This window comes from Mustelus asterias, chromosome 10 (genome assembly GCF_964213995.1).
Source record: "Mustelus asterias chromosome 10, sMusAst1.hap1.1, whole genome shotgun sequence".
NCBI lineage: Eukaryota > Metazoa > Chordata > Chondrichthyes > Carcharhiniformes > Triakidae > Mustelus > Mustelus asterias.
Genome location: NC_135810.1, coordinates 110908644 through 110918893, shown reverse-complemented (window position 1 = coordinate 110918893; position 10250 = coordinate 110908644). Strand labels below are relative to the sequence as shown.

The window sequence follows — 10250 nt, the reverse complement described above, 5'->3', positions numbered from 1 at the left end:
TATCTGTAACCCCCACGACTTGCCTGGACTTGCAAAATCTCACTAGCTGTCCTGTCTGGAGACAATACACATCTCTTTAACCTGTGCTTAATGCTCTCTCCACTCACATTACATTGTCTGTCTGTACCTTTAAGACTTGATTAGCTGTATTAGCATTGATTAGCATTCCAATCATTATTCTGTAAATTGAGTTTGTTTCTCTGTATGCCCTGTTTGTGAGCACATCTCCCACTCCACCTGACGAAGGAGCAGCACGCTCCGAAAGCTAGTGGCATTTGCTACCAAATAAACCTGTTGGACTTTAACCTGGTGTTGTTAGACTTCTTACTCTGCCACTGAGGTCCAGTTTCCTGTTAAACTGACCAAGCATTGCGTCGCTTTACAATCAGCCACTTTTACCACTTTTGTTTCATCACCTCTTTGTGCTATTTAATCTCTCAAGCCTTCTACACTATCCCAGACCTTCTCTTTCGACTTCCTCCCCATTCCCTTTCACATCACATCCCGATCTTCCTTCAGTTCCAAAGAAATCATTTTCAACTCGGTGAGTTTCAGCAGTGCATCTTGTAGATGTACACACTGCTATTACCGTGTGTTGGTGATGGAGCGAGTAAATGTTTGTGCAAAGGATGCCAATGAAGCAAGTTTCTTTGTCCTGGATGGTGTCAAGCTTCTTGAGTGTTGTTGGAGCTGCACTCACCCAGGCAAGGTGAGAACATTCCATCACACTCCTGACTTGTGCATTGTAGATGGTGGACAGGCTTTGGGGAGTCAGGAGGTAAGTTACTTGCCACAGGATTCCCAACCGAGTTGCTCCTCATTGCCTTAGTTTGGGTCTGTAGAACCTATGAGTGGGATAAATAGGCCCTCAAGCAGCCCATTTCCTTCTCAATTCTTTAGTCCTGTGCTATTCCCGAAAGCTCCTGCAGCAGTTTCTGTTGCTTGGCTTGTTCCTCCTTTTCCTTCAGACATGAGCAATAGCCAATTACTCCCATTTTCCAATAGTGCAAAAAGACCTCTCTCCAAGAGAATGGTGGTAATTACAAAAACACAATTTTAACAGTTATGTGAAAACAGTTATCATTACACCACCTTCGACTGTCTGGCTAGGTATCCAATGACCTCACAGTTTGCAGTGCCCACGAGTGTTCCTTTAAATGCCACCAGAAATGACCAGTTTTGACCCATACATTATTGGGTGGGTCCCACGCTGAACATTCAGTCATTATAGACATCAGAAGATCACAATTTGCACATTTTAACAAGGCCCCCATCTGTTTCAGCCTGTCATTCTGACCACCTAAGTCCATAGGACCAAGTGGCAAGTGCAGAGGACAATCTGCAGGCATGGTTTTTATGCCTCAGTTAGCATAACACAACCAGCCTGTTCTCACTCAGAAATTGGATGAAAATCTGCCAAGAATCATAGAATCCCTACAGTATAGAAGGAGGCCATTCGCCCTATAAAGCCTGAACCGACAACAATACCACACTATCGTCCTATATCCCCACATATTTACCCTACTCGTCCCCCTGACCCTAAGGGCCAATTTAGCATAGCCAATCAACCTAACCTGCACATCTTTGGAGTCTGGGAGGGAACCAGAGCCCCCGGAGGAAACCCACGCAGACACGGGGAGAACTTGCAAACTCCACACAGACAGTGACCCATGGCCGGAATTGAACCCGAGTCCCTGGCGCTGTGAGACAGCAGTGAGGCACTTTGCCACCTAGTCAAAAGGAAAACACACTGCAGGAAATCACATGGAGCATGAAAGAGGAACTAGGAATGTGGAAATCGCTACCATAAGCAATTGTTGAAGAGCAGTCCATGATCATTTCTTTTTACACGATAATTAGGTAGTTGTTTGAAAAAGATAATTAAAGGGTAATAGGATCAAGCAGGAGAGGAGAAACTAGACTTCATGAATCATGGAGAAAATCCTCGGTGCAGATTTGATGGTGTGAATAGCCTATTTACTTCTCAAATTTACCCCTGCCTTGGCTTCGATCAACTAACTCAGAATCAACTGGGTTTTGTATAAGGCACTTCCCTATTCTATAGTTTACACGTCTAAGAAAAAGACTTAACCTCTAAACTACAATGATGGTTAAGATTCGAATTTCATGTCATTACTATTGTATTTCTATCACCTGAAGGTACTAATTTAATGCTGGGTACAGTTTCACATTCCTTAAGTATTCCACCCAAGTGACTATTTTTCGAATATCGACAGGCAATTGATCTGGCTTTATGCAAGTGGGATAAACATATTCTGTTACCAGGTATCACCAACAGCAATCAAAAGCAGGAATGTCTATTGGCGTGCTCTCAATTTTCTCCCTTTAGAAATCTTAGAAGTCCTACAGTACAGAAAGAAGCCATTCGGCCCATCGAGTCTGCACCGACCACAATCCCACCCAGGCCCTATCCCCATATCCTTACATATTTACCCACTAATCCCTCTAACCTACGCATCCCAGGACACTAAGCGCAATTTTAGCATGGCTAATCAACCTAACCCGCACATCTTTGGACTGTGGGAGGAAACCGGAGCACCCGGAGGAAACCCACGCAGACAATGTGCAAACTCCACACAGACAGTGACCCAAGCCGGGAATCGAACCCAGGTCCCTGGAGCTGTGAAGCAGCAGTGCTAATCACTGTGCTACCGTGCTACCGCCTCAATTGACAGACTGTGAACCTTACTCTGTTTCTGTGAAAAAAGACAGAGACTTTAATAAAGTATTAAACTTCATCTGGGAGGATTGGAGAGAGCCAGCAGATCATGTATGATCAATGTACCTCGGTACATTTTACACCTTGGTGGATAGAATCATAGAATCCCTACAGTGCAGAAGGAGGCTATTCAGCCCATCGAGTCACCACCGACCATAATTCCACCCAGGCCCTATCCCCATAACCCCATACGTTTGCCCTAGCCAGTCCCCCGACACTAAGGGGCAATTTAGCATAGCCAATCCACCTCACCCGCACATCTTTGAACTGTGGGAGGAAACCGGAGCACTTCTTAATAATTTTCTTTGATCTAATGAATTCCGACTTTGGGCTTAGGCTGCACACCATTGCGCATTTACAAACTCTTCCCCACCCCCCTCCCCAACTTGCACAATGTCACATGGTGAGTAAATCGAAGGAAACAGCTTCCATCAGGGAACATTCAAAGTTCTATCTGACCGCCACAGATACTTAACCAATAAAAGTCCATCACAGACTATCTGTGTGACTGAATACTGATCATATGCATTTCATAGATAACATTCACTTTGTTTCTGGTGCCATTGTGTTCTGTAGATTTTCTGATCTCCTTATTAAAGACCTTTGGGCATTTTCAACCCAACATATGCCTAGCTACTCTTTAAAGAGTTGAATCGCCTACTAACCTTCATTGTGACCTTGTCCAAGACCTGCAGCACTGTAAAACTCCAATTGACCATGGGATTTCCCCACTGTTGCCGCACAGTGCCCAGGGACCCGGGTTCAATTCCTGGCTTGGGTCACCATCTGAGTGAAGTTTGGACATTCTCCCCATGTCTGCATGAGTTTCCTCCGGATGCTCCGGTTTCCTCCCATACTCCAAAAAGACATGCTGGTCAGGTTCATTGACCATGCTAAATTCTCCCTCAATGTACCCGAACAGGCGCCAGAGTGTGGTGACTAGGGAATTTTCACACAACTTCATTGCAGTGTTAATGTAAGCCTACTTCTGACATGACTAAAGTAAACTTTAAACTTTATTAATGATTCATTTTTAGGGGAAATATATGTATCATATTCAGAAAATAATAGTAAGTTCAGAATATCGTACTTACAGTGCAGAAGGAAGCCATTCAGCCCATCAAGTTAATGGTAGGGTGTTGGGGAGAGTTACAGAACAAAGTGATCTAGGGGTACATGTTCATAGCTCCTTGAAAGTGGAGTCACAGGTGGACAGAATGGTGAAGAAGGCATTCGGCATGCTTGGTCAGAACATTGAATACAGGAGTTGGGATGTCTTGTTAAAGTTGTACAAGAAATTGGTCAGGCCACACTTGGAATAGTGTGTACAGTTCTGGTCACCCTATTATAGAAAGGATATTATTAAACTAGAAAGAGTGCAGAAAAGATTTACTAGGATGCTACCGGGACTTGATGGTTTGAGTTGTAAGGAGAGGCTGGATAGACTGGGACTTTTTTCTCTGGAGCGTAGGAGGCTGAGGGGTGATCTTATAGAGGTTTATAAAATAATGAGGGGCATAGACAAGGTAGATAGTCAATATCTTTTCCCAAACGTAGTGGAGTCTAAAACTGGAGGGCATAGGTTTAAGGTGAAAGGGGGGAGATACAAAAGTGTCCAGAGGGGCAATTTTTTCACACAGAGGGTGGTGTCTGGAACAAGCTGCCAGAGGTAGTAGTAGAGGCGGGTACAATGTTGTCTTTTAAAAAGCATTTAGATAGTTACATGGATGAGATGGGTATAGAGGGATATGGGCCAAATGCGGGCAATTGGGATTAGCTTAGGGGTTTTAAAAAAAAAGGGCGGCATGGACAAGTTGGGCTGAAGGGCCTGTTTCCATGCTGTAAACCTCTATGACTCTAAGTCTGCACTGACTCTCCGACAGAACATCCCACCCAGGCCCTCTCCTCCAAACCCTACATCTTTACCCCACTGATCCCCCAAACCTACACATCTTGGGACACTAAGGGGCAATTTTAGCATGGCCAATGTATCTAACCTGTACATCTTTGGACTGTGGGAGGAAATTGAAAGGCAACTGGAGGGAGGTTTGGAAAACTTGGCTTTATGAGCCAATGGTCTTCTGATACTTAAAGCATTATTATAACAAAACCTGAAAATGTGTGAAAAGACAGACAGGAAAAGACCAGATTGTCCATTGAGCCTGTCAAAGCGATCATAACATAAAAAGCATCATTAATCAATCCCTATTAGAATAGATACAATCTCCTGGGAAAAGCGTAAAAAAACACAATTTTAAAAATCCTGAACTAATTCCGAGTGAAAAATTGAAACATTCCAATTTGTTCATAAGTTCATAAGATGTAGGAGCAGAATTAGGCCATTCGACCCATTGAATCTGTTCCGCCATTCGATCATGGCTGATATGCTCCTCATCCTCATTTTCCTGCCTTCTCCCCAGAACCCTTCAACCCATTATCAATTAAAAATCTGTCTAACTCCTCCTTAAATTTACTCACTGTCCCAGCATCCACCACACTTTGGGGTAGCGAATTCCACAGATTCACAACCCTTTGAGAGAAGTAGTTTCTCTTCAATTCTGTTTTAAATTTGCTACCCCTTATCCTAAGGCTATGACATCTTATCCCAGAATGCCCCACAAGGGGAAGCATCCATTCCACGTCTAATTCATCCATACCTTTAATTATCTTATATACCTCAATTTGATCTCCCGCCATTCTTCTAAATTCCAGAGAGTATAGGCTTAAACTGTTCAATCTCTCTCGTCATACGACAAACCCCTCAGCTCTGGAATCAAACTAGTGAACCTCCTCTGAACTGCCTCCAACGCCACTACATCTTTCCTCAAATAAGGGGATAAAAACTGTGCACAATACTCCAGGTGCTGTCTCACCAATGCCTTGTATAGTTGCAACAATACTTCCTTACCTTTATATTCTATTCCTTTAGCTATAAATGCCAACATTCCATTTGCTTTCTTTATTATCTGCTGTACCTGCATGACCCCATAAAATTATCATAAACAAGTTCCAAGAGAACGACAGGCATTTTTATACAGTGCCTGTTATGCAGTAAAATGTCCCAAAGGTGTCTCATAGCAGCATAATCGGATAAAAATGGCACTAAACCAAAAGAAGTAATATTAGAACAAGAGAGAAAAGCTTGGTTAAAGAGGTCAGTTTTAAGGTGCGTATTAACGGGGAGAGGTGACGAGGGGAGGTTTACAGAAGGAATTTCAGAGCAACAGCCTTAGTATTGCTGAAAAGAGACATGCTGTCGAAGCTTTTCACCTTGCACTCATCAGGACAGAATCGCAAGAACACCAAATCTCAAAGGGAACAACAATTTATACTGCATGAGGAAAGGGGGTTAATTCCTTGGCAAAATGAAGAGGCAATGCCATGGAGAATGTACAGGAAAATACAAGCCAGTCAGTCTAACCTCAGTGGTGGAGAAACTGTTGGAAGCAATTCTAAGAAACAGGATCAAGTTGCATTTTGAGAGGCAGGGATTAATCAAGAACAGTCAGCATGGTTTTGTTAAGCGGAGGTCATGTCTGACCAACTTGATTGAATATTTCAAAGAGATGACTCGCTGTGTAGATGAGGACAATGCATGTGACATAGTCTACTTAGACTTCAGCAAGGCTTTTGATAAGGTCCCACATGGGAGACCGATAGCAAAGGTAAGAGCCCATGGGATCTAAGGAAATTTGGCAAATTGGATCCAGGATTGGCTGAGTGGCAGGAAGCAGAGGGTGATGCTCGAGGGGTGCTTTTCTGGCTAGAAAACTGTGTCCAGTGGGATCCCGCAGGGATCAGTGTTGGGGCCCTTGCTGTTTATGGTTTATATAAATGATTTAGACTTGAATGTAGAGAAAGGTGCTGCTTCTTCAAGAAATGCATTTGAACACAAATATCAAACAAAAATATTTCCTCTACTCACCCTCATTGTCATGATGCATGGAGATTATGCATTGCATGTTCACAGTAAATCTGGTAGATATGTAACAATGATGGAATATGCAAAGAAGACTGGTGGTATCAAATGTACTTCTGAGTGTTTGGTAGAAGCAAATATATTGCACAATTTGCTAAATACTTCAATTTTTAACATCCTTTTATTTACATTTTTAAGTAAATGACAAGGGCATCGAAAATATGATAAAATTGGTGGAGAAAAGCCAAACACTTGAAATGACCAGGTTAACATCAGTACTAAACCAGGGTTTATTAACCATGGAAACTAATTCATTTGTAGGTCATCATGTTCACTAAACGCCACTACCACCCGCTCCACCACAATTATGAAGTTGACACTTGAAAATGAAAGAACTTGCATTTATATAGCACCTTTCACATCCTCAATACTGACCATGAACGGCTCGGTGGCACAGTGATTAGCACTGCTGCCTCACAGCACCAGGGACCCAGGTTCGATTCCTGGCTTGGGTCACTGTCTGTGTGGAGTTTGCATGTTCTCCCCCGTCTGCGTAGGTTTCCTCCGGGTGCTCCAGTTTCCTCCCACAGTCCGAAAGACGTGCTGGTTAGATGCATTGGCCATGCTAAATTCTCCCTCCGTGTACCCGAACAGGCGCCGGAGTGTGGCGACTAGGGGATTTTCACAGTAACGTCATTGCAGTGTTAATGTAAGCCTACTTGTGACACTAATAAATAAACTTTAAACCACTCTTCCCCAAGTGCATTTATCGTAAAATCATACAATCTGTACAGCGCAGAAGGTGGCCATTCGGCCCATCGAGCCTGCATCAACAGCAATCCCACTCAGGCTCTATCCCCATAAATTTACCCCAGTTCCCCTTGACACTAAGGAGCAATTTAGCATAGCCAATCCACCTAACTTGCATATCTTTGGAGTGTGGGAGGAAACCGGAGCACCCGAAGGAAACCCACGTGGACATGGGGAGAATGTGCAAACTCCACACAGACAGTGACCCATGGTCAGAATTGAACCCGGGTCCCTGGCGCTGTGAGCGCAGCAGTGCTAACCACTGTGCCACCGTGCTGCCATGAAGTATAACTTCGATTTGCATAACACCTTTCACAACCTCAGGACATTCCAAAACGCTTTGCAGCTGATGTGGAGAAAAACTGTAGGCAATTTATGGACATTAGGGCCACACAAATGTCAATGAGATGACCTCGTCATCTATGTTAGTATTATTGACGGAGGGATGTTTACAGTGTTGGAAATCTCCGTGATGTTCTTTAAATAGTGCGGTGAGATCTTTATATCCACCTGAGGACAATTGTTATTTTGTACTCAAATATGACAATTAACATATGTACAGAAAGATCCCGCAAACAGATGAATTTCTAGCTTTGGTGTTGTTCCAGAACGGGAATAGGAATGAATCGTTAGGAGACAGTCTGTCAAAAGACCAGTTTCTCTCCTGTGCATCTCAGCATCTTCTGTTTTGTCTTATTTCTGATTCCCAGTATTTTGTTTTCGTTTCTCGTGTCTTGTCCATTTTAGGAGGGGTGGGGGATATTTCAGGTGTACCTGGACAAGCAGGTGTAACTTCCCATCCAAAAAAGTGCAACTCTGACAGCCTTGTATTGTGTAAAAGCAAATTACTGCGGATGCTGGAATCTGAAACCAAAAGAGAAAATGCTGGAAAATCTCAGCAGGCCTGGCCGCATCTGTAAGGAGAGAAAAGAGCTGACGTTTCGAATCCAGATGACCCTTGCCTAAAAATTGTGTGCTCAGGTGGGCTAAAGTGAAAGTGAAAGGTCGTTCAAGGATTCTGATGGCATGAACGCCTCTTTTAAACTCTCTAAAATCAAGAGCCAATGACTTATATCCATCAGGTAAAGGGTACAAGGCAATTTGTTTTTTGCAACCTAAAGTTCATTGGCTGTACTTCAGTCACAGTTGATGAAGCCTCCGCTACTTACATGTTGTTTCCACTGAGTGAATGAGGTGATGTTGTGTTATTATTAATGTTACCTTGTTCCAGTCTCTGAAAGCTACACCCCGGGTGGCTCTACGTGTTGTCCACCTTGCTGGGGGGGTAGCCCAGCACTTGCATGGCCGCCTGACAGCTCTGTTCCACCTGCTGGATCTGCCACAGGCTCAGTCTTTTCTTCCAGGCGCTGACGGCCTCCTTGGCGTCCCTGGACGAGATGAGGAAGGGCTTGTCGGAGGAGTAGCCGGCGCCGCGGGTCATGTTCAGCATGTACTTCTCGGTGGCCGGCGTGACGGTGAGGTTGGCGAAGCCGTAGAGTGTCCTCAGGCCGCTCAAGGGCTGCAGCACCAGGTCCTCGTAGCGGATGGTGAGGTAGCGAGCCCGCAGCCAGGCCGGGGAGCCCTTCACCAGCTCCTGGTCCCTGCTCCAAGCCTCGCAGATCACCTCCAGGGCTTTGGCCACGTAGGTGTCCGCCCGCTGGGCTCTGTTGGACAGCCATGGCCCTTGGTTCTTCTGGGCCAGGTGTTTGCTCCTGAGCACCTGGATGCTCTCCTTGACCAGGGACTGCTTGGATTTCATGCGGGAGTTGTGCACGGCCCTGGGGTCCCTCACCAGCTGGACCACCTTGAGGTTGAGGGAGGGGTCGCCCATCAGGGGGAAGAGCACGGCGGCGTCCAGCACCCGGACGTCTTTGATGACCATCACCCCGTACCTCCTGCACTCCCTCTCCAGCTCCTGGATGTCCCTGGGCGCGCAGCGCTTCTCGCACACGCCGCCGTCCACCAGCTCCACCCGCTGCTTGCTGTAGGCTCCGCACAGCGGGGCCGAGCAGATCACCTTGTTGTTCCTCCAGCCGAAGACGGTGCGGGTGGTGAGCGGCCCGCCCGCCGAGTACAGCCGCAGCACCGAGAAGTCGCAGCGGAACAGCGAGCGCAGCATGTCCCGCACGGCGCCCTGCAAGCCGGCCGCGTCCCCCGGGTACAGCGCCTGCCACATCAGCCACATGGGCTCGTACAGGTAGAAGACCCCGGGGTGCTGGTTGAAGAGCTCGCCGGCGAACGAGGAGCCCGTTCTCCAGGTGGCGTGCAGGTAAATGTGCTGCCTGCCCTGCCCGTCCCGGCTCACGTTGCCCCCCAAATCCCCCCAGGACACCGGGGCCAGGGCGCCCGGGCACTCCCGGGGGAAGGGCAGCCGCTCCCTGGGAGACGGCACCTGATGGCGGCAGTCCTGGAAATAAGAAATCGCCAACAGCAGCAGGGAATAAATAACGATGATAATCAGACATCTGCTTTGGAGCAGCTTCATGGCATCTGCTGGTACCCTCCCTCCCTCTTTCCAAATGCCTTTTTTTTTGTTGCTTCTTTCTTGCCTTGCTTTATATCCTGTGAGAGTGTGTGTGTGTGTGTGAACGAGCGCCCCTCGCAGATGAGTTTACAAGAGCTTACAGGCAACAAGCTGCTTGTAACACCAACACAGCGGGGAAGCTGGTTCCATTCTGGCGGCCGTCATCCGAATAAACACGGGAAACCCGCCCAGAGACCACACAATATAAACAGCGTGTGTGTGTGAGAGTTAGGGGTAGAGATTAGGAGGCGTGTGTG

The 10250-nt window shown here is 46.2% G+C and overlaps 1 protein-coding gene across 1 annotated transcript; it reads right to left on the bottom strand.

The window, feature by feature from the left end:
- Window positions 1-7721: 7721 nt before the first annotated feature.
- Window positions 7722-10027, bottom strand: chst7 (carbohydrate (N-acetylglucosamine 6-O) sulfotransferase 7). Its single transcript, XM_078222425.1, has one exon. The coding sequence runs from the start codon at window positions 9952-9954 to the stop codon at window positions 8728-8730; it is 1227 nt and encodes a 408-aa protein (XP_078078551.1). The 5' UTR covers window positions 9955-10027; the 3' UTR covers window positions 7722-8727.
- Between the last annotated feature and the right edge of the window lie 223 nt (window positions 10028-10250).